We start from the raw sequence: 24,984 nt of genomic DNA on the forward strand, positions 1-24,984 counted from the left end.
AGGTCAGTATTGCATACCAGATGCTATTCCTGGGGTTATTTATTCCCCTTTGATCATTCAGCCACAGTAAAATAAATGTGTATTTATAGTTATGTAGGGTACCAAGCAAAGTATTTAGTGACTGACCTGGTATACAGTTCTAAGTTAAGTGGTGCTTTATTTTACTCCCTTGTATCTGGGTTATTCAAACAGACATTGAACATTGTGGCTAGTTAGCAGTGGAGGACAACTGTTTTGTTTAGTCATCTAAAAGTACAAGCAACATGATAGAATCAACATGACTTATTGCATTGACAATTTAACTCCATAACATCATCAGTCTTGAAGACACAAGACTGCGTTGACACAAGAGCTAAAAACTGTCAACAAACATTCCAAACATCTTGTGGAAGTCACGCACTGAGCTCAAAAATAATGATCAGGTACTCAGTTTTTGCCACACTTCAACGTCATCATTTAAAACTAACCCACGTTAAGTCCACACGCTCCCTTTCTCTAGGTTATCCACTATATAGAGTGGTCTAGGGGTGAGTCACAAATGAGAACCTTCGGAAGAATGTTAACCGGTGGCTCCACTACCAAGATTAGCAGTAATATTGTCCTATCTGCTGTTGATTTATGGTAAACTCACAGAAGCTTAGCCTTAACAGGGGAGGTGTTGGACCTAAATAAAATGGGCAAACGGAATAACACAAAGGGTGCTGAGAATCAGTCAGAGCATTGTCTCAAGCACCAATGCATCTTCCCTGAGATAGGGAGGCATGGAGGCAGTTCAAAGGAAGCATGGAGGCAGTTCAAGATGATCTAGTACTGCTCTTATAGTGTTGTCATTACCGCAACAGAGTGCACTTCATAACTGTTGAGTCAACAGATGTATGTCCAAACGGGACCTTTGTGTCAGCGGCAGGGTTTGAGGAAAGGGCTAAGGATTGTGGGAAGGTGGTGGTGTTGGTCTGGTCACTGCTGCTCATCTGGTCAGCCCTCTGTTGAGTCAGTGGGGGGAGAGGATGGGAGCAATGAGGGTTCCTCTTCATCTGAATCAAACTCCACATTCTCATCCTTTACCCACTGGCCACTCCTGTCCTGCAGCCATCCCGCACTGAGGCAGAAAGTGAAAGAGAGGTGGTAGAAAAGTTAAGATGGCATACTGACCTCTGGTGGTGAACTTACATAACTGCAGCCTTCACATTTGAAAAGCGACACTTAAAATATGCTTGAAGCCAGTGAGAAATTTGAATGAAATGACAAATGCAGATTAGTGGTGTCGCTGAATGAGTCAACACTTTCTAGGTACACAGTACCTTTTCAATTTAAGGTAATGCTCCATCTCTCTCCTTCTTTGAGCTGTCATAGGTTCCGACTCCTGGGTCGCTGTTGGCTGAGACTCCTTACACACGTCATTATTTCTCCCGATTGAACACGATCCCTGATTGACTAGTGAGGATGAACGCCATTGAACAAAAGGGTTAGAGGGGAGACCAATCATTATAGATTTGTAATATGATAACGTTATTAACAATACATCTAGACTTTACCTGCTGTATGACTGTTGGAACTGGGTAAGGACATTATGTCTGTATCTTTTATCGTCTCCACTGACGTTTGATGTGGTGATGATAGTCTTGTGCTGGAGGGACTGATGTCACAGTCTGGAATGGAACTAGTTGATCCTTTTTCAGACTTTGTACTGGAAATACATTTCAAAGGGGTCTATGAACATGTGATTGTAATAATGTGTAGGGTACTACTCACAATAACATATCACTTTCAGCATAGAGTACCTGGTCTTTTTGTGACAACTGTTGTATGGCACAGTCTTCAGTAAGGCGTGGTGGGTGAGTTTACGTGTCTGTGTCAACAGGGGGGCAGAACTAGAGGGTTCCTATGGGGAAAACAAAAAACAACATGATGCATAGTCAACACTCCAGTTTACACTAGTCTAAAGCCTCAGGTTTACAAAGACAAAATATTTCACTGAGTAACTGAGCTAGTTATATAGCTTTACCTGTTGGCTATCTTCAGCTTGAACATAGTTTTCATGTTTTCGTTTAGATATCTCATTTTTCAGTTGAGTTTTCTTTCCATAAAACCACTTCATCCCTGGCAAAGAAAGGATTAGTGTAGATACATTCAGCTTTCAAAGATGGTTTTGATATAGCTTCCTGCTTGGGAAAACAATTGATCATTCATATGTACCACCTTCGAGATGTCTTTTCCCCTTTCTGTGTACTGTCAGTATGTCAACTGTATCAAAAACAGGGCGGTATGAACACACAAGGCAGGTGTATCTGAAAGGGAAATAGGAAAAAATGCAGATGCTCATGATAAGTGCTTGCTCTGCCAAATTAAAACAACAGTAAGATCTGGGTAAGGATTCATTCCAGTTGATAGCAATGATGCCGGTGCTTCACCTTCCATTTTTCATCAAGGCTGCCTCATCCTCTGGAATGAAATTGGACAGGAGATCTGCAACACGCCGTTTCTGGGAAATAAATAATTAACGTTAGTTAGCTACGTTATCTAACTAGCTAAATACTTAGTTAGTTAATATGAAACAGTACAAATGACAAACTTTAGCATGTAGCTAGCTAAAGTAACGTTAGAATCAGTTATGTATGGTCACAAGCTGCTCCATGCGTCCAAACTGATTTATGTAAACAACAACTAGTAAGATGGCTTACCTTGAGGATATTCAATTGACTCTGATCATTGCCATCTCTTTTAAACGACATTTAGGTTTAGCTAAATATATTTGGTAGTTGAATGTCTTTATTTGCTAATAGCTAGCTACTCCAAACATCTTCAAAACCGTTTGTAATTTAGCTAACGTTACTTCCTGCTTTCAGTGAGGAATTATGGGAGTTGGTCATACCACGGCAGCCATGGAAACTGACAGCTGCCTGAATAAATCTTTATGGCAAGTTTTTGTTTAGAAGCTAACTAGTCGACGGGATAAGGTAAACTAGCTACATGCACTTTAACACTCATGTTATTAGCTAGCACCTCCCTACAATAACGATTATACGGGTTTCCTAGCTGTATACTCGCATGGTAGGCGATTTAGCTAACGTTAGCTGGCAAACTATTGCTAGTTAGCTTACCAGTTACAAGCTCCACCATGTTCCACGGGGAACGGGCTCCTCTTTCAACCAGCGGAGGCGGTCTACTCCGCGGTAACCGCACGAGGTCATATGGCAGTCTTGTACAATCCAACCTTTCTCCGGTACGACAAAGACGAATTGAACACCAGGTTCAACCAAGAGAGACGTTGCAAGGACTCGCGTTGAAATATGGAGTATCTGTGAGTGGCTAGACAATGGCATTGACATGTTTCCTAATTGTTTGACTATTTTAAATGTTTCCGCAGCAGACAGTTTGTCAATGAGGAGTTTTTATTGCATGACAACTCAAAATTGGCAATTTGTAGGCTTTTGCTATGGTCATATGGTGATCAGCTGATGTAAAAAGGGCTTTATAAATACATTTGATTGATTGATTGATAACTTTGTTTACCTTCATAAACCCACATCTTCTGCAATTTTCTCTTTTTAATAGATGGAACAAATCAAAAGAGCAAATAGACTGTACACGAATGACTCAATATTCATAAAGAAGTCTCTTTCCATACCTGTGCTGTCAGACTACAACAGTGATGCTTATAGTGGGGTAGATGTCACTGAGGAGGACTCAGGCCAGGTACAGGACAGTACAAGTGAAGAAGGCTCTACTCAAAATGGGAAGCCAGTGAACAACTCTGAAAAGACGCAAGAAGGCATATCAGAACTTTCTCCAATGAATTTCTTAAAAAGGATGGATCGTATGATCAGCCAGTCCAAGCAAGCTGTGAAAAGATGCCAAGAGGGAGAAAAACGGTAAATTCCCTCAGATAACTTCATATCGTACTATTTTGTCCTGTCATAAACTAGTGGTCAGTCTGAGAGTTTACGTTAAAGTTCTTAAAGATGCACTATGCAGAAATCGCTCCACTAAAATCCAATAGTTTGCCTAATTTCAGTTTGTGACAAAACAAGCAAATATAGTGTGGAGAATCATTGTACCATCTTAACTGCTGTGAAATGCCTTTTCCATAACCAAAAATATTGTATTTAGCTGTTTGAATATGGTGAACAAAACCGAAAGAGAAAATATGCAAAAACTAAATTTAAGAAAAGGAAGCATAGAAATACTTCACAAAGAACAGATTTACAGCTTCTTAGATTTGCTTTCAATGAGAATGACAGATCTATAACACATTTCTATTTGAATTTGGTCAGTCGCCCTAAAAGTTTACAGCTTTAACTTTGATGAAATGCTAATATCCATTTAAACATGTAGGGTGTCAATGTGATGATGTCATGACATCAATAGCATGTTATTATCAGGGGTTCCCAAACGTTTTTGGCCCGTGACCCCATTATGATATTTAAAAAAAAAGTGCCACCCCACCATGTAAAAAAGGTATGTAAAGAACGGCCAATGTTTCCATTTTTTAATTGGGGCTAAGACAGTCTATTGCAAATCAGTACTTTTGACAGTATTTCAATCTGAAGGAAGTATGGTTTGAAGTGACATTCAACAGAAAGGTATTGGGAAGTTCAGAAGATGATCAGGCAATTTTTTTTTTTTTTATATCTTCTGTGTTAAAAAAAAAAGAAGAGTGATTTAGTTCTTTGTCTTGTCCACTTTTAATGATTCATTGGTGGTCATTGTAGGACGAAACAGTCTTATATTTGAGTGATGGGGTCATAATATTTTGAAGCTTAAACGGTTCAAAAGACGGAGACATATTTGTAGGAAGAAAATAGAAATCGTTCTGTTTATTGGATCTAGCGGCAACAGCAAGTTAAAACAAATGCATTTATGTTTTTCTCGCAACCCCATGGTTTGGGAAACACTGTATGATGTGCCTAGCTCTCCATATAATGATTTTGTCAAGCTTCTGTTTATTTCCTGTTGGGGTTTTCCATCACAGATTGACGTCTTTGGAAGCAGCTTGTACCAGTAAGACAACAGACCGTCGATTTACAAGGTCAAACAGTGCCACGGTCGTCACCTCTCCCAGAATGCATCAGCAAGCCATACTTGGTGCAGTGCCCCTCACCATCACCAAATGCACCAAGAAACTGAGAGAAAGAGAGGATGAGATCTTTGAGTTGTGATTGCATTGCCTCTGTCAGGCAGATCATGGGACACATGTACTAATGCAAGAATCAAAGAGATTGGCCTCCAAGCTAATCTGCCAATACAGATTTAGGAGAGTTCTTATTTTCACTGACGAGTAACCTGCTGCTCTATGGACTTGGTATTTGAAAGTTTGTCGTTAGCACTGTTGATATAATTGTTTTGCTGGGAGGATGAGTTTCATTTTGACAATACACTACTGGTCAAAAGTTTTAGAACACCTACTCAATCAATTGTTTTCTTTATTTTTACTGTTTTCTCCATTTGTAGATTAATAGTGAAGACATCAAAACTATGAAATAAAACATGGAATCATGTAGTAACCAAAAACAAATCAAAATATATGATATATTTTAGATTCTTCAAAGAAGCCACCCTTTTCCTTGATAACAGCTTTGCACACTCTTGGCATTCTCTCAACCAGCTTCATGAGGAATGCTTTTCTAACAGTCTTGAAGGAGTTCCCACATACGCTGAGCACTTGTTTGCTGTTTTTCCTTCACTCTGCAGTCCGACTCATCCCAAACCATCTCAATTTGGTTGATGTCGGGGCATTGTGGAGGCCAGGTCATCTGCACTCCATCACTCCTTGGTAAAATAGCCCTTACTCAGCCTGGAGGTGTGTTGGGTCATTGTTCTTTTGAAAATCAAATGATAGTCCCACTTAGCCCAAACCAGATGGGTTGCCATATCGCTGCAGAATGCTGTGGTAGCCATGCTGGTTAAGGGTGCCTTGAAATCTAAATAAATCACAGTACCACCAGCAAAGCACCATAACACCTCCTCCATTCTTTACGGTGGAAATGCACATGCGGAGATCATCCGTTCACCCACTTTTGGTTGGAACCAAAAATGTCCAATTTGGACTCCAGACCAAAGGACAGATTTCCACCGGTCTAATGTCCATTGCTCGTGTTTCTTGGCCCCAGCAAATCTCTTCTTCTTATTGGTGTACTTTAGTCGTGGTTTCTATGTAGCAATTCAACCACGAAGGCCTGATTCATGCAGTCTCCTCTGAACAGTTGATGTTGAGATGTGTCTGTTACTTGAACTCTGTGAAGCATTTATTTGGGCTGCAATTTCTGAGGCTGGTTACAACTGAACTTATCCTCTGCAGCAGAGGTAACTCTGGGTCTTCCATTCCTGTGACGGTCCTCATGAGAGCCAGGTTCATCATAGCGCTTTATGGTTTTTGCGACTGCACTTGAAGAAACTTTTCTTGAAATGTTCCGTATTGACTGACCTTAATGTCTTACAGTAATGATGGACTGTCATTTCTCTTTGCTATTTGAATTGTTCTTGCCATAATATAGACTTGGTATTTTACCAAATAGGGCGATCTTCTGTATACCAGCCCTACCTTGTTACAACACAACTGATTGGCTCAAATGCATCAAGAAGGAAATAAATTCCACAAATTAACTTTTAAGAAGACACACCTGTTAATTGAAATGTATTCTAGGTGACTACCTCATGACGCTGGTTGAGAGAGTGCCAAGAGTGTGCAAAGCTGTCATCAAGGCAAAGGGTGGCTATTTGAAGAATCTCAAATATAAAATATATTTAGATTTCTTTCACAATTTGTTTGATTACTAAATGATATATGTTATTTCATAATTTTGATGTCTTCACTATTATTCTACAATGTAGAAAATAGTAAAAGTAAAGAAAAACCCTTGAATGAGTAGGTGTTCTTATACACTACCGGTCAAAAGTTTTAAAAGACTTCTTATTAAGCAATTAACTATTTCCAAGTTATTTCACGTTGTAATACATTGACTACATATTATATATTAGCCATATCCAGAACAGCACTGTCTGGTTGTCCGTTTACTACACAAAACGAGAGTCAGAATGTGGCACTTTGTGAGTTGTGTTTGTATGTTAGTGTGATCTTGTAACTCTCCAAGTTATGTTTGGCCACAGGCGCTAGCTAGATCATGTGAGTTATGCTACCTCGTAGTGTCTTATGCAATGTCAGAAATGTGAAAAATATGCAAGTCTTGGAGAACAATAGAAGTTGACTCTAAAACATGTATTTATAATTGAAACCAATGTGAGTTGGTATAGCCTAGTCTTCACTGGGTGTTTGTTACAATTATGCAATGATGTACATATTTATTTTTAGAAGAATACTGAGCATTGCACTTTCTTTTTCTAATCTTGGCACTAGGTTGTAGTCAGTGGTAAGGTTGCCTTGGTATTTAATTGAATTTTGGCAACCATGATTTAGGGATCTATTGTTAACACTGAATTGGCCATACTCAATAAAAGTGAGGAACTTGTTGGATCTCCTTGCTATTTGTTGCTTTTCTGCTGTTTAAGTAAATCTAGACATGTAGTTTAGAAGTACAAGATATATTTTATGTTGCCTTTAGTTATTTCAGAAGCATCTGACCTGGTTACTCTTTTTGATATGTGATGTTACCGTTGATTCACCAGTTTGTCCCTTTTTTACCCAGGTATTTCCATTTTGCTCACTACCTACTGTACCAGTCAAACGTTTAGACACACCTACTCATTCCATGTTTTTTTCTTTCTTTTTTACTATTTTCTACATTGTAGAATAATAGTGTTGACATAAAAACTATGAAATAACACATATGGAAACATGTAGTAACCAAAAAAGTGTTAAACAAATCAAAATATATTTGATATTCTTCAAAGTAGCCACCCTTACACTTGATGATAGCATTGCACACTTGGCATTCTCTCAACCAGCTTCATGAGGTAGTCACCTGGAATGCATTTCAATTAACAGGTGTGCCTCGTTAAAAGTTCATTTGTGGTTTCTATTTCCTTCTTAATGCGTTTGAGCCAATCAATGGACATAGACCGGTGGAAATCTGTCCTTTGGTCTGATGAGTCCAAATTTGAGATTTTTGCTTCCTACCCCCATTCTTTGAGACAGAGTATGTGAACGGATGATCTCTGCATATGTGGTTCCCGCCGTGAAGCATAGAGGAGGTGGTGTGACGGTGCTTTGCTGGTGACACTGTTGTGATAACAAATCAATACAAATCAAATGTTATTTGTCACATACACATGGTTGGCAGATGTTAATGCGAGTGTAGCGAAATGCTTGCGCTTCTAGTTCCGACCATGCAGTAATATCTAACAAGTAATCAGTTTCTCTTTGGGTCTTATAAAATGACTGCCTTGTATCTCCACAATAGATGTGCACTGTTTTGGTAAATAAGCTTATATTTTTTGATATAATACATACAGTACTGAGTCATTGCCAGCTGGACCACTAGATTGTAGTACTCTATTATTTAGAATTCAAGGCATACTTAACCAGCATGGCAAACACAGCATTCTGCAGCGATACGCCATCCCATTTGGTTTGTGCTTAGTGGGACTATAATTTGTTTTTCAACAGGACAATGAGCCAAAACATACCATCAAGGCAAAGGGTGGCTACTTTGAAGAATCTAAAATATATGATATATTTTGATTTGTTTAACACTTTTTTGGTTACTACATGATTCCATATGTTTTATTTCATAGTTTTGATCTCTTCAATATTATTTTGCCATGTAGAAAATAGTAAAAATAAAGAAAAACCCTTGAATGAGTAGATGTGTCCAGACTTTTGACTGATACTGTATGTATACACATTGTTGTCAATTTATTGATAAATTGTACATTTTAACTAAAGATGTGAAGTCAATAAATTCACAAATAGACAATAAGGCACCAATTTACAAGGCTTTTTTTTTTCCAATCCTATGATGTACAAGGCCCAAATAAAGCTGAATTATTTTATAGACAGTTCTTAAATATTCCAATCCAGTTTCTCTTTGGGTCTTATAAAATGACTGTCTTGTATCTCCACAATAGATGTGCACTGTTTTTGTAAATAAGCTTTTATATTTTCTTCGTTACATGCAGTACTGAGTCATTGCCAGCTGGACCACTAGATTGTAGTACTCTATTCTTATATTTCACCGCTTGCTTTTAACCCTTGTTTTCATTCTGTCAGTCAGTATTGTGCAATCCTTGAGGTTTCTCTTTCCCTATACAGTACATAATATGTCAAGAGAGAGAAAAAACACCAGAAAAAATAGAATAGTAGTAAATGAGAATGTGAAACCATGGACGGAAATTCCACTGTATAAAAATCAGGTGGTTGACACAATCTTAACCTAATCCTGACTTTCCAGGAACTCCATTCGTTGAGACACAATTCATCAGGAGACATTAACTTTACATCATCCTGCGTATTCTCATATTTTTTCCACTTTGGACAGTACCCTTTTTGGAAAATAACAGATCAGTGAGTGACAACATCAAGTAAAACTTGAGTCACAAATCTTGCCAGTTCTCATTTAGAGCATGGACACCTCCTGTCCTTACACACAGTCTTCTCTCGAGTTCTAAGCAGACCCCATCAAGCAGATCTTCCAGTGTCTCTCTCACAATCATAGACTTGCTCACACTCTCATAACGTTCCCTCCTCCAGCAGACGGTTGAGGCCGGTGCATATTTTGGTGAGGTTGGGTTTAAAGGGTCCATCGGGGTTGTACAGCTTGGTCAGAAGCTCTGGATCGGAGTAATGGTTGAATACGTGTTTGATGCGACCATGGGATTTGGATGTGAGGTGGGAGTCGACTAGCTTCAACAGCAGATCTCTGCATCCTGTCAGGATCTCCGACATTACTGTCTTGTCAAAGGTGAACTCCACCTGAACAAGAAGAAGTGGGAAATAGAGATAGGATAATAATGTTATTATGTTGTCATTTTCTTATCTGTTTTCATACAGAATGATTGGCCGTTAATGCATACAGGTCTATGATCGATTAACTCACTGTAACATAGTGTTATGCAAGGTGCCGGCATGTTTACCTCATAGAAGCTGATGGCTGTCATGGCTCCTTGATGCAGCTTCTTCTTGAAGTCCTGGGCCAGACTCAGCTCCTCTGGGCTGAAACGGTTGTGTCTGAACAGCACGCCAATCTTCACTGCTATCTTGATCAGGTCCTTCACCACCTTCTGGGCCTCTGAGCGGTTGCCTGAATACTCTTTGGAAACACGGTAGAGCTCGTCCAGGATCTCACTGCTGGTGTCGTCTATGAACATATGGACCACAGACTTGTTGGCCATGTGGCTGAGGATCTTCTTCTGGGCCTGCATGGCCATATCCTTGGAGCTGAACGACTCCATCCTTACCTGGGGGTTGGGTTGGGAGAGAAAAGTGAGCAAAGATGTCTTATTATGTTATTTCTAACTCCTAGCTCAGCTGTGCCACAGGATCTCCCTCAATTCAGTTTTCTGGGCTTTTTGTTTTCGCATCACAGAGAATCCAACTGAGACATCCAGGGGATGTTCCATGGGTAATACCAGTGGTGGAAAAAGTACCCAATTGTCATACTTGAGTAAAAGTAAAGACACCTTAATAGAACATTTTCAAGTAGAAGTGTAAGTCACCCAGTAAAATACCACTTGAGTAAAAGTCTAAAAGTATTTGGTTTTAAATGTACTTAAGTATCAAAAGTAAAAGTATAAATCATTTTAAATTCCTTATATAAAGCAAACCAGATGGCATCATTTTCTTGTTTTTTAAATTTACGGATAGCCAGGGGCATGGTCCAACACTCAGACATAATTTACCTACAAACCATGTGTTTAGCGAGTCCGCCAACTCGGAGGCGGTAGGGATTACCAGAGATGTTCGCTTGATAAGCGTGTGAATTAGACAATTTTCCTGCCCTGCTAAGCATTCAAAATGTAACGAGTACTTTTGGTTGTCAGGTAAATATATGGAGTAAAGCGTACATCTTTAGGAATATAGTAAAATAGAAGTTGCCAAATATTAATAGTCAAGTACAGATACCCCAAAAAACTACTTAAGTAAAATTACTTGAAGTACTACTTAAGTGCTTTACACCACTGGGTAATACCCACCGAGGCTACAGCCTCACCCCACACCGTGTCCCTGTCAGGGGAGTGAAGATACAGAGAGCTACCCCTCATGGGAGGACATGAGTGCACTTACATCACGTAAACACACAAAACTGTTGCACCACATACCGTTTAACAGGACTAGTGTCATTGCACCTTTGTCCTGCAGCTGTGTTGCAGGTTCATTTGATGTATTCAATATCAAATTAACACAGTAGGTTTCATGGTACACCTATGGAATTGGGCCTAACCTAAATGTAACACACAGTCTAATGCTCAGAAGGTACCACTTTCGAGTATAAGCCTTTATACATGGATGATATAGATAATTATTTGTGTATCTTTACATTGTGGCCACATCATTTCGACATAATTTTCAACATTGTAAAAATGGGTATGAACTATGTATAAAAGGTTACACAATTCCTACCAATGGTTTCTGTTACATGTTGAGAGCATACACAATCATCCTGTGGTGATAATTTCAGGGCTGAATCTCCACTTAAGGCCTGTGCGGACAAGTATGTGAGAGAGGCAGGTAGGCTGAATAGCTCAGGCAGGTTTCTACAAGAGCTCCTAGATTGCATCAGAACAGGGGGAATGGAGCAAGTCATGGTCCTAGACCCAATGGCCATCCTTCACTCTTAGAAAAAATGGTTATTCAGCTATCCCCATAGGAAAAGTATTTTTTGGTTACTGGTAGAACCCTTTGGCATTCCATGTAGAACCCTCTGTGGAAATTATTCTACATGGAACCCAAAAGGGTTCTACCAGGAAACAAAAATGGTTCTCCTATAGGGACAGTCGAAGAGCCCTTTTAGGTTATAGAAAGCACTTTTTATCCCTAAGAGTGTATATTTACTGTCTTGGAATCCTCCCTTAGGCAAAAGGTCTTACATTGAGGCATCCTTTAAGTAGCAACAAGGCTTTCACACATATGGGTCTTTTTTTAAATCGCTTCAGGGCCCGGATTCACAAAGAGTCTCAGAGTCCTGATCTAGGATCTGTTTAAGCTTTTAGATAATAATGAAACAGATTATATTGACTGACAGGAAATGGTCCTACGTCAGCACTCCTATTCTGAAAGGCTTTATGAATACGGGTCCAGGTGTGTGTGTACTCTTACATGCGTGCGTGAGCCTAATGACAGTCGTCTATCTGACTCACAATTGATGCAGTAAGCAATAAATGCAAATTACTTTTCTGCCAATAAATCAAAAGATCCCGACATACTAATAGCCTATGTTCTATAATCAGCAAACACACATCTCCCATATGACATCCCACTGGGTTTTTATTACATGCATATCCAGTGTCACATTTCTAATGGTACGCTCCAGCACAAAGCCTCCGCTCTCTGTGGGAACATTCATTAGATTAATTTCCCTTAACGATGATAATGAAAGTGGAACAGCATGATAGCTATTTCAGATTCACTCTCAGTCTCATTCCAATGCAGAAAAGCCCAGTGGGGATTGAGAGACGTGCACACCCATCAGCCATGTATCCACCCTGCAGAAATATGGAGCCACAGCTGGAGACAGCTGGCTTTTTGGCTGGGCTTAAAGGAAAGTTCACTCTGTTTATTTGACTAGTCTGCTAAGGGTCAATTGTTTAATGTATAAATATCATTTTTGGGTTGTCGTCATGCGACAGCCAAGAGTACAATGAAAAACCACTCTCCTGTAAGGGACAGCACAAGGCGGGCTGATAATGCTTTTTATGTTTACACAGTTCATGTGGAGTACAGCAACAATGACCATGTACACATTTAGAGAGCACTCAAGAAGGTCAATTTGAGTTGCTGTCCATTAGGCTATGGATGGAAGAGCACTAACTTCTCCATTAACAATAGGAACCAATTTTATGAAACCAGACATTATTACACTTTCAGGAATGGGAAAAACCAAGCAATTTTTTTATTTATTTTTTATTTTTATTTCACCTTTATTTAACCAGGTAGGCTAGTTGAGAACAAGTTCTCATTTGCAACTGCGACCTGGCCAAGATAAAGCATAGCAGTGTGAACAGACAACAACACAGAGTTACACATGGAGTAAACAATAAACAAGTCAATAACATGGTAGAAAAAAAAGAGAATCTATATACAATGTGTGCAAAAGGCATGAGGTAGGCAATAAATCGAGTAATTACAATTTAGCAGATTAACACTGGAGTGATAAATCATCAGATGATCATGTGCAAGAAGAGATACTGGTGTGCAAAAGAGCAGAAAAGTAAATAAATAAAAGCAGTATGGGGGGGGGTAGGTAAATTGGGTGGGTAGTTTACAGATGGACTATGTACAGCTGCAGCAATCGGTTAGCTGCTTGGATAGCAGATTTTTAAAGTTGTTGAGGGAGATAAAAGTCTCCAACTTCAGAGATTTTTGCAATTCGTTCCCGTCGCAGGCAGCAGAGAACTGGAAGGAAAGGCGTCCAAATGAGGTTTTGGCTTTAGGGATGATCAGTGAGATACACCTGCTGGAGCGCGTGCTATGGGTGGGTGTAGCCATCGTGACCAGTGAACTGAGATAAGGCGGCACTTTACCTAGCATAGCCTTGTAGATGACCTGGAGCCAGTGGGTCTGACGACGAACATGTAGCGAGGGCCAGCCGACTAGGGCATACAGGTCGCAGTGGTGGGTCGTATAAGGTGCTTTAGTAACAAAACGGATGGCACTGTGATAAACTGCATCCAGTTTGCTGAGTAGAGTATTGGAAGCTATTTTGTAGATGACATCGCCGAAGTCGAGGATCGGTAGGATAGTCAGTTTTACTAGGGTAAGTTTGGCGGCGTGAGTGAAGGAGGCTTTGTTGCGGAATAGAAAGCCGACTCTAGATTTGATTTTGGATTGGAGATGTTTGATATGAGTCTGGAAGGAGAGTTTGCAGTCTAGCCAGACACCTAGGTACTTATAGATGTCCAGATATTCTAGGTCGGAACCGTCCAGGGTGGTGATGCTAGTCGGGCGTGCGGGTGCAGGCAGCGAACGGTTGAAAAGCATGCATTTGGTTTTACTAGCGTTTAAGAGCAGTTGGAGGCCACGGAAGGAGTGTTGTATGGCATTGAAGCTCGTTTGGAGGTTAGATAGCACAGTGTCCAAGGAAGGGCCGGAAGTATACAGAATGGTGTCGTCTGCATAGAGGTGGATCAGGGAATCGCCCGCAGCAAGAGCAACATCATTGATGTATACAGAGAAAAGAGTCGGCCCGAGAATTGAACCCTGTGGTACCCCCATAGAGACTGCCAGAGGACCGGACAACATGCCCTCCGATTTGACACACTGAACTCTGTCTGCAAAGTAGTTGTTGAACCAGGCAAGGCAGTCATTAGAAAAACCGAGGCTACTGAGTCTGCCGATAAGAATATGGTGATTGACAGAGTCGAAAGCCTTGGCCAGGTCGATGAAGACGGCTGCACAGTAATGTCTTTTATCGATGGCGGTTATGACATCGTTTAGTACCTTGAGCGTGGCTGAGGTGCACCCGTGACCGGCTCGGAAACCGGATTGCACAGCGGAGAAGGTACGGTGGGATTCGAGATGGTCAGTGATCTGTTTGTTGACTTGGCTTTCGAAGACCTTAGATAGGCAGGGCAGGATGGATATAGGTCTGTAACAGTTTGGGTCCAGGGTGTCTCCCCCTTTGAAGAGGGGGATGACCGCGGCAGCTTTCCAATCCTTGGGGATCTCAGATGATACGAAGGAGAGGTTGAACAGGCTGGTAATAGGGGGTGCGACAATGGCGGCGGACAGTTTCAGAAATAGGGGGTCCAGATTGTCAAGCCCAGCTGATTTGTATGGGTCCAGGTTTTCCAGCTCTTTCAGAACATCTGCTATCTGGATATGGGTAAAGGAGAAGCTGGGGAGGCTTGGGTGAGTAGCAGCGGGGGGGGGGGGGGGGGCGGGGCGGTTGGCCAAGGTTGGAGTCGCCAGGAGGAAGGCATGGCCAGCCATTGAGAAATGTTTGTTGAAGTTTTCGATTATCACGGACTTATCAGTGGTGACCGTGTTACCTAGCCTCAGTGAAGTGAGCAGCTGGGAGGAGGTGCTCTTGTTTTCCATGGACTTTACAGTATCCCAGAACTTTTTGGAGTTAGAGCTACAGGATGCAAATTTCTGCTTGAAAAAGCTGGCCTTTGCTTTCCTGACTGACTGCGTGTATTGGTTCCTGACTTCCCTGAACAGTTGCATATCGCGGGGGCTCTTCGATGCTATTGCAGTTCGCCACAGGATGTTTTTGTGCTGGTCGAGGGCAGTCAGGTCTGGAGTGAACCAAGGGCTATATCTGTTCTTGGTTCTGCATTTTTTGAACGGAGCATGCTTGTCTAATATGGTGAGGAAGTAACTTTTAAAGAATGACCAGGCATCCTCAACTGACGGGATGAGGTCAATATCCTTCCAGGGTACCCGGGCCAGGTCGATTAGAAAGGCCTGCTCGCAGAAGTGTTTTAGGGAGCGTTTGACAGTGATGAGGGGTGGTCGTTTGGCCGCGGACCCGTGGCGGATACAGGCAATGAGGCAGTGACCGCTGAGATCTTGATTGAAGACAGCAGAGGTGTATTTGGAGGGCAAGTTGGTCAGGATAATGTCTATTAGGGTGCCCATGTTTACGGATTTAGGGTTGTACCTGGTGGGTTCCTTGATGATTTGAGTGAGATTGAGGGCATCAAGCTTAGATTGTAGGACTGCCGGGGTGTTAAGCATATCCCAGTTTAGGTCACCTAACAGAACAAACTCTGAAGCTAGATGGGGAGCGATCAATTCACAGATGGTGTCCAGGGCACAGCTGGGAGCTGAGGGGGGTCGGTAGCAGGCGGCAACAGTGAGAGACTTATTTCTGGAGAGATTAATTTTTAAAATTAGAAGTTCGAACTGTTTGGGCATAGACCTGGAAAGTATGACAGAACTTTGCAGGCTATCTCTGCAGTAGATTGCAACTCCTCCCCCTTTGGCAGTTCTATCTTGACGGAAAGTGTTATAGTTGGGTATGGAAATCTCAGAATTTTTGGTGGCCTTCCTAAGCCAGGATTCGGAAACGGCAAGGACATCAGGGTTGGCAGAGTGTGCTAAAGCGGTGAGTAAGGCAAACTTAGGGAGGATGCTTCTGATGTTGACATGCATAAGGCCAAGGCTTTTTCGATCACAATGTGGGTCTTCCATGACTCCAGTGTTAGGAGGGCAGGTTGTGTGGATCAAGAAGAGCTGTGCTGACTGACTTGGAGAGATAGTGATCGCTGATTGGAAGATTATGCGCAGGAGGGCGGGGTGGGAGAGGTAAATATTTAGCATTCCGTAGATGACTGCTGTGTGTGTGTGTTTGTGTGTGTACGCCCAGGTAAATCCTCTGGACTCCCACAGGGCTTAGCAGGGCAATTGTGGAGTCCCTTCGACTTCCCTAGACAGAATGTGACTTCTACTGCTGCTATTACAAAGCACCAGGTCAAGCAGACATGTTCCACTAACACTAGCCCTACAGGCTTATGTCACCCGCTGCCTGTCACCAGACTTGAGTGGTATTATGGGGCAATGAGGCCTCCCAGTTCTTAAAGTGTCTATTCAGAAGGGAGAAATGTTCAGGCTATTTCAGATAGAAATATATCATATAGGATGGGCATGACTTTTAATCATACAAACAGAGAATATATGCAGTTCTACCACCTCATTGAACACACTCCTGGTGGCATTATCCTGAGCTCAGGTCCAGGCCTTTCTTTTCAGTAGAGGACCTCACAAAGTGCGGAACTTTCCAGTTTTTCTCTCAGCATTTAGTTGGTATGGGTTTCTAAATCAGGATATGTCCCGTGTGTGTGCAGGTTCAGCATGTGGCACAATAATGGCCCAAAAACTGGCATCACAACAGTATTGCTTCATTAACAATGGTGTTGGACTGAATGCTTGCTGTTTGATGCTGGCAGTTTTTCATTCAAAAGTGTTCATACAGTATGATTTTTGTACATTTTGTCAGTATTGTAACGTTTCTCAAAGTCTTTGAAGAGTTGTTGTTCAAGACTGACACACAACTCTGCTGGCTTATTAAGGAAGTGAAACAGCAGTTGGTTTGTGGTGACCAATTTTGTTTTTACCCCTTACTGTCTGTCCAACACATTGCTGTGTCATTTCCATGTCTTTGTCTTTCACTCTGACTGACTCTCTGGCACCCTCAATCCGTGTAGGCTAGTAGACTAAAAGAAAGTCCACAACTCGTTTGATTGTGCAAGCTCCACTAGGCACAGATGGTTTCTCTCCTCAGTTATACAGCTGTCTGTCAGGACTGGGTTCCGTTTGTACCTGTTCCAGCATGACTCTGAGTGTACATACAGTACACGTCTCCCAAGTCGAGTGTAAGTTAGAAAAGTATCGAAGAGGAATTCACACATGATCTTATTTGGTCCTTCAGTACCACCTTCCTTCTCACTTTATCCACATAGGCTTAAACTGTATTGAAAGATATAACAAAAAACGACAAGCTCGCTATAATATTAACACAAGTGTTATATTTGCAAGAGTGTACGTTATTTCTGTTAAAGGTAGAGCTATCTGTGCATAGAAAAGACATGGTTGAGTTATCAGATAGAGCAAGCCCTGAAAGTCTTCTTACCTGTGTGTGCCTGAGAGAGTCCCCCCCCCCCTTCGTGTCAAACGTCTCAGTCCCTACGGCACGTGGCTCAGGTTGTCAGCATTGAGCACTCGTTAATGGAATCCCTTCATCTTACCAGGTGAAAATAAAAGAAAATCCCTCTGTGTCTCATCTATCAGTGCTGCTCGCCACCGTCTCAAGATAAATGTCAGTTGTACTTCCTTGAGGAACTAAATTGCTATGACACACCCCTTAGTGTGTTTCTCTCTCTTTCCTTCTCTCTCTCTCTCTCTCTTGTATTTCCCTCTAAAATTCAAATTAAAACTTTTGTTCCTCTTTAAACTACAGTATCTCTCTCTTGCTTTTCTTCCTCTTCATACTTTATCAGTCTCCCTGTTTCTTTTTGTTTCTCTCTCTCATCCACTCTGTTCCTCTCTCGCTCTCTCTGTCTGTCTCTGTCTCTGTTTCTCTCTCGCTCTCTCTCTGTCTTTGTCTGTCTCTCTCTCTCTCTCTTTATCTCTCTCTCTCTCTCTCTCTCTCTCTCTCTCTCTCTCTCTCTCTCTCTCTCTCTCTCTCTCTATCTGCTGACAGTGGGCCTCTGCTTGTCCTGACAAGTGAAAACCCCAGAAAGAATTTAGCAATAATCCCGCGTTTGAAAGGGGAGCGGCTTAACCCTTTTTGTGTTCACCATTACAGGAATGCAGCTTCTGTCAGCAATGGACTCCATGTCACATCTGCTCTCCAGCAATGTATAAATTCATATAGTTCATCTGTTAATTCTAAACCTTTAACATTTTCACTGCTTTACTTTTGTCATTGTTATTTTGACCCTGGTGACATAGTAGAGTGTTAAGGGATTATACCGTATGGAGTGTATACTGTATTATAACTACATTGGCATGAATGAACAGTATTTGAAAATACTGAGCTCACATTGGTTTGAAATGGAGGGAAGTCAGTTAAAACTGATGACTATATAAGACCTGTTTACCAGTTTTGTTTGCATTGGTTGCCATAGATTTTATCTGTCCTCGTGTTGGCTTAGTTTCAAATGATGTTGAATTTGTGAAAAGCAAATACATAGACAGGTAGACTGGGGTAATAGTGCAGACAGGGCATGGTGAAAGTCTACACATCCCTTGCACATTCTTTACATGTTGCTGCCTTAAAATACAATCTAAAAAGGCATTAAATTAGATTTAAGTGAAATAAAATTATAAGATATTTCCAAATGAATTATTTCTTTAAAGACGAAAAAAATATGTCTTGATTGTGTGTCTTCACACCCCAGAGTTAACACTTGGTGGAAGCATCTTTGGCAGTCATTACAGCTGTGAATCATAGCAGTCTACCAACCTTGCACAACTCTTAGGGCAAGGTATATCCATTGTTTTTGTCACAATTGCTCAAGCTCAGTAAATTTGTTTTGGAATCATTGATGGACAAGCATATTTAAGTCAGAACTGACATCGGACCACTCAGAAACACTCAACATTTTGTCATTAACATTTGTGTAATTGTTCCTCTGAAAAGTAAAACTCTATCCCAGGGTTAGGTTTCTATAGGAGTGAGGCAGGTTTTCCTCAAATATTGATCTTGTTTCATCACTGCAACTCCCCAACGGGCTCGGGAGGCGAAGGTCGAGTCATGCGTCCTCCGAAACATGACCCGCCAAACTGCACTTCTCAACACCCTCGTTTCAGAGGAAACACCATTCAGCTGATGACTGAAGTCAGCCTGCAGGCGCCCAGGCCCGCCACAAGGAGTCCCTAGAGCACAATGAGCCAAGTAAAGCCCCCCCCCGGACACTAGCAAATGTATATTACAGATATCCTAGTCTTGGATCTTTAGTTATAAAGGGGGTGAATTTTATCAATCTCAACAATTCCTACTCAGGGAAGTGTGTTTTGTGTTTACACTGACCACAATTCATGAATGCTCTGATTCATACAGGCCTGGCCATTCCCTGATTCAAAAGTACTCTGTTTATCTGTAGGTTTATGTGAACGACATCCAGCTGGACCAAACAGCCTGCTGAGGCTCAACCCATAAAAACATCTCCATCTAATGGGGCTAAGGCCTTTGAGCCAATGATTGTTTTCATGTGTCAGGGTGAGAGGTCACACCAAGGCCCAGTTGAACTGAAGGGAGAGTCTGAACGGATACAAGCCTACAGAGTGTGCAGTGGGGATTCAAAAACACCTGCACCTTTGTGTTTATTTTCTCTTTCCTCCGGCAAGAAATGAACTGACTAGAGATAGTGAACTGCAACTGCAAAAGTGGGCCCGTCACCATGGCAACAGACAGGAAATAGGGCTTAAGCGGTTTCCTGACGGCTTCCTCTTAATCATGTAATGACATCTCCCTCAGAAATGTCTACAAGGAGAGTTCAGATGTGTGTGTGGTAGGTAGGTATGTAGCACTCACTAACCCTTAAGTATTCATATTCCTTGACTTGTTCCACATTTTGTTGTTACAGCCTGAATTCAAAATGGATTACATATTTCTTTACCCTTCTACACACAATACCGCATAATGACAAAGTGAAAACATGTTTTTAGAAATTTGACAAAGCGAAAACATTTTAGAAATGTTTGCACATTTATTGAAAATGAAATACAGAAATATCTCATTTACATAGACTACCGATCAAAAGTTTGGGGTCACTTAGAAATGTCATTGTTTTTGAAAGAAAAGCAAAGAAATGTGTCTATTAAAATAACATCAAATTGATCAGAAATACAGTGTAGACATTGTTAATGTTGTAAATGACTATTGTAGCTGGAAACAGCAGATTATTTTATGGAATATCTACATAGGCGTACAGAGGCCCATTATCAGCAACCATCACTCCTGTGTTCCAATGTCACGTTGTGTTAGCTAATCCTAATTATCATTTTAAAAGGCTAATTGATCATTAAAAAAACATTTTGCAATTATGTTAGAAAACTGCTGTTCTGATTAAAGAAGCAATAAAACGTGCCTTCTTTAGACTAGTTGAGTATCTGGAGTATCAAATCAAATAAAACTTTATTTGTCACATGCACCGAATACAACAAGTTTAGACTTTACCGTGAAATGCTTACTTACAAGCCCTTAACCAACAGTGCAGTTCAAGAAGAAGAAAATATTTACCAAGTAGACTCAAATAAAAAGTAACACAATAAGAATAACGAGGCTATATACAGGGGGCACCGGTACTGAGTCAGTGTGCAGGGGTACAGGTTAGTTGAGGTAATCTGTACATGTAGGTGGGGGCGAAGTTACTATGCATAGGTAAAAAACAAACAGCGAGTAGCCGCAGTGTACAAAAGGGAGGGGGGGGGGCTGTCAATGTAAATTGTCCGGTGGTGATTTTATGAATTGTCCAGCAGTCTTATGGCTTGGGAGTAGAAGCTGTTGAGGAGCCTTTCGGTCCTAGACTTGGCGCTCTGGTACCTTGCCGTACGGTAGCAGAGAAACAGTCTATAACTTGGGTGACTGGAGTCCCTGACAATTTTATGGGCTTTCCTCTGACAGCGCCTTTTATATAGGTCCTGGATGGCAGGAAGCTTGGCCCCAGTGATGTACTGGGCCATTCCCACTACCCTCTGTAGCGCCTTACGGTCAGATGCCAAGCAGTTGCCATACCAGGCGATGATGCAACCGGTCAGGATGCTCTTGATGGTGCAGCTGTAGAACCTTTTGAGGATCTGGGGACCCATGCCAAGTCTTTTCAGTCTCCTGAGGGGGAAAAGGTTTTGTTGTGCCCTCTTCACGACTATCTTGGTATGTTTGGACCATGATAGTTTGTTGGTGAAGTGGAAACCAAGGAACTTGAAACTCTCGACCCACTCCAGTACAAGCACGTCAATGTTAATGGGGGCCTGTTCGGCCCGCCTTTTCCTGTAGTCCACGATCAGCTCCTTTGTCTTGCTCACAAAGAGGGATAGGTTGTTGTCTTGGCACCACATTGCCAGTTCTCTGACCTCCTCACAATAGGCCGTCGTTGTTGGTGATCAGGCCTACCACTGTTGTGTCGTCAGCAAACTTAATGATGGTGTTGGAGTCGTGTTTGGCCACGCAGTCGTGGATGAACAGGGAATACAGGAGGGCACTAAGTACACACCCCTGAGGGGCCCCAGTGTTAAGGATCAGCGTGGCAGACGTGTTGTTGCCTACTCCTACCACCTGGGGGCGACCCATCAGGAAGTCCAGGATCCAGTTGCAAAGGGAGGTGTTTATTCCCAGAGTCCTTAGCTTAGTGATGAGCTTCGTGGGCACTATGGTGTTGAACGCTGAGCTGTAGTCATTGAACATCATTCTCACATAGGTGTTCCTTTTGTCCGGGTGAGAAAGGGCAGTGTGGAGTGCGATTGAGATTGCGTCATCTGTGGATCTGTTGGGGCGGTATGCGAATTGGAGTGGGTCTAGGGTGTCCGGGAGGATGCTGTTGATGTGAGCCATGGCCAACCTTTCAAAGCACTTCATGGCTACCGACGTGAGTGCCACGGGGCGATAATCATTTAGGCAGGTTACCTTCGCTTCCTTGGGCTCAGGGACTATGGTGGTCTGGTTGAATGTGAATGTTGACCTGTTTTAAAGGTCTTGCTCACATCGGCTACCGAGATTGTTACCACACAGTCGTCCAGAACAGCTGGTGCTCTCGTGCATGCTTCAGTGTTCCTTGCCTTGAAGCGAGCATAAAAGGCTTTAGCTCGTCTGGTAGGCTTGCGTCACTGGGCAGCTCGCGTCTGGGTTTCCCTTTGTATTTCGTAATAGTTTTCAAGCCCTGCCACATCCGACGAGCGTCAGAGCCGGTGTAGTAGGATTCAATCTTAATCCTTTATTGACACTTTGCTTGTTTAATGGTTCGTCTGAGGGCATAGTGGGATTTCTTATAAGCGTCCAGATTAGTCTCCCTCTCCTTGAAAGCGGCAGCTCTAGCCTTTAGCTCAATGCGGATGTTGCCTGTAATCCATCACTTCTGGTTGGGATATGTACGTACGGTCACTGTTGAGATGACGTCATCGATGCGCTTATTGATGAAGCCGATGACTGAGGTGGTGTATTCCTCAATGCCATTGGATGAATCCCAGAACTTATTCCAGTCTGTGCTAGCAAAACAGTCCTGTAGTGTGGCATCCGTGTCATCTGACCACTTCCATATTGAGCGAGTCACTGGTACTTCCTGCTTTAGTTTTTGCTTGTAAGCAGGAATCAGGAGGATATAATTATGGTCAGCATTTGTGGGTTCGATTACAGGCTCAAAATGGCCAGAAATAAAGAACTTTCTTCAGAAACTCATCAGTCTATTCTTGTTCTGAGAAATGAAGGCTATTCCATGCGAGAAGTTGCCAAGAAACTGAAGATCTCATTCAACGCTGTATACTAATCCCGTCACAGAACAGCTCAAACTGGTTCTAACTAGAATAGAAAGAGGAGTGGGAGGCCCCGGTGCACAACTGAACAAGAGGACAAGTACATTAGAGTGTATAGTTTGAGAAACGGACGCCTCACAAGTCCTCAACTGGCAGCTTCATTAAATAGAACCTGCAGAACACCAGTCTCAACGTCAACATTGAAGAGGCGACTCCAGGATATGCTGGCCTTCTTTTTCACGACCCTGTCTTTCGAAGATAATTCGTAAAAATTCAAATAACTTCACAGATCTTCATTGTAAAGGGTTTAAACACTGTTTCCCATGCTTGTTCAATGAAACATAAACAATTAATGAACATGCACCTTTGGAACGGTCGTTAAGACACTAACAGTTTACAGATGGTCGGCAATTAACGTCACAGTTATGAAAACTTAGGACACTAAAGAGGCCTTTCTACTGACTGAAAAACACCAAAAGAAAGATGCCCAGGGTGCCTGCTCATCTGCGTGAATGTGCCTTAGGCATGCTGCAAGGAGGCATGAGGACTGCAGATGTGGCCAGGCAATAAATTGCAATGTCCGTACTGTGATACACCTAAGACAGCGCTACAGGGAGGCAGGACGGACAGCTGATCGTCCTCGCAGTGGCAGACCACGTGTAGCAACACCTGCACAGGATCGGTACATCCGAACATCACACCTACGGAACAGTACGGGATGGCAACAACAACTGCCCGAGTTACACCAGGAACGCACAATCCCTCCATCAGTGCTCAGACGGTCCGCAATAGGCTGAGAGAGGCTGGACTGAGGGCTTGTAGGCCTGTTGTAAAGGCAGGTCCTCACCAGACATCACCGTCGCCTATGGGCACAAACCAACTGTCGCTGGACCAGACATTGTTGGCAAAAAGTGCTCTTCACTGACGAGTCACGGTTTTGTCTCACCAGGGGTGATGGTCGGATTTGCGTTTATCGTCGAAGGAATTAGCGTTACACCGAGGCCTGTACTCTGGAGCGGGATCGATTTGGAGGTGGAGGGTCCGTCATGGTCTGGGGCGGTGTGTCACAGCATCATCGGACTGAGCATTTTGTCATTACAGGCAATCTCAACGCTGTGCGTTACAGGGAAGACATCCTCCTCCCTGATGTGGTACCCTTCCTGCAGGCTCATCCTGACATGACCCTCCAGCATAACAATGCCACCAGCCATACTGCCTGTTCTGTGCGTGACTTCCTGCAAGACAGGAATGTCAGTGTTCTGCCATGGCCAGCGAAGAGCCCGGATCTCAATCCCGTTGAGCATGTCTGGGACCTATTGGAGCGTGAGGGTGAGGGCCATTCCCCCCAGAAATGTCCGGGAACTTGCAGGTGCCTTAGTGGAAGACTGGGGTAACATCTCACAGCAACAACTGGCAAATCTGGTGCAGTCCATGTGGAGGAGATGCACTGCAGTACTTAGTATCTGGTGTGGCCACCAGCTGCATTGACTGTTACTTATGATTTTTACCCCCCCCCCCCTTTGTTCAGGGACACATTATTCCATTTCTGTTAGTCACATGTCTGTGGAACTTGTTCAATTTATGTCTCAGTTGTTGAATCTTGTTATGTTCATACAAATATTTACACATGTTAAGTTTGCTGGAAAAAAACGCAGTTGACAGTGAGAGGACCTCTCTTTTTTTTTGCTGAGTTTATATATTTTTGAATCCGTTTCGAATTCAGGCTACCACTACAAAATGTGGAATAAGTCAAGGGGTATGAATACTTTCTGAAGGCACTGCACCTTTTCTTTGAGCACAGCTTATGTTTAATGTGTTACCTCCTTAGTTAAAAGATCAAGGACATTGGGCCTCCCACTTTAGTGAAGAAATTCTTAATCTAGAATAAGTATATTAAATAATTGTCATGCTGGGATTTCTATTTGGACATTAATTGAGCTCAGTGTAGGCCTAAAGTC

General features: G+C 42.3%; 3 protein-coding genes across 4 annotated transcripts; 1 reads left to right on the forward strand and 2 right to left on the reverse strand.

Annotated features, from left to right (window-relative positions):
* Nucleotides 1–137: 137 nt before the first annotated feature.
* scnm1 (sodium channel modifier 1) lies at nt 138–3,198 on the reverse strand. 2 transcript variants are annotated; one of them, XM_055925879.1, is made up of 8 exons: nt 3,102–3,198; nt 2,412–2,482; nt 2,200–2,288; nt 2,006–2,100; nt 1,782–1,882; nt 1,536–1,687; nt 1,302–1,434; nt 138–1,099 (listed from the first exon to the last, which is right to left on the reverse strand). In XM_055925879.1, the coding sequence occupies exons 2-8, from the start codon at nt 2,423–2,425 to the stop codon at nt 976–978; spliced, it is 708 nt and encodes a 235-aa protein (XP_055781854.1). In that variant the 5' UTR covers nt 2,426–2,482; nt 3,102–3,198; the 3' UTR covers nt 138–975. The 2 variants fall into 2 exon arrangements, with proteins under 2 accessions (XP_055781854.1, XP_055781853.1); XM_055925878.1 differs by lacking the exon at nt 3,102–3,198 and adding an exon at nt 2,682–2,829.
* On the forward strand, nt 3,119–7,471 carry lysmd1 (LysM, putative peptidoglycan-binding, domain containing 1). Its single transcript, XM_055925880.1, has 3 exons — nt 3,119–3,301; nt 3,556–3,872; nt 4,973–7,471. The coding sequence occupies exons 1-3, from the start codon at nt 3,119–3,121 to the stop codon at nt 5,157–5,159; spliced, it is 687 nt and encodes a 228-aa protein (XP_055781855.1). The 3' UTR covers nt 5,160–7,471.
* tnfaip8l2b (tumor necrosis factor, alpha-induced protein 8-like 2b) lies at nt 4,662–18,130 on the reverse strand. Its single transcript, XM_055925881.1, has 3 exons — nt 17,688–18,130; nt 10,030–10,353; nt 4,662–9,868 (listed from the first exon to the last, which is right to left on the reverse strand). Exons 2-3 carry the CDS (start codon nt 10,345–10,347, stop codon nt 9,626–9,628), a joined length of 561 nt encoding a protein of 186 aa, XP_055781856.1. The 5' UTR covers nt 10,348–10,353; nt 17,688–18,130; the 3' UTR covers nt 4,662–9,625.
* Between the last annotated feature and the right edge of the window lie 6,854 nt (nt 18,131–24,984).

Source organism: Salvelinus fontinalis, chromosome 6 (assembly GCF_029448725.1).
Source record: "Salvelinus fontinalis isolate EN_2023a chromosome 6, ASM2944872v1, whole genome shotgun sequence".
NCBI lineage: Eukaryota > Metazoa > Chordata > Actinopteri > Salmoniformes > Salmonidae > Salvelinus > Salvelinus fontinalis.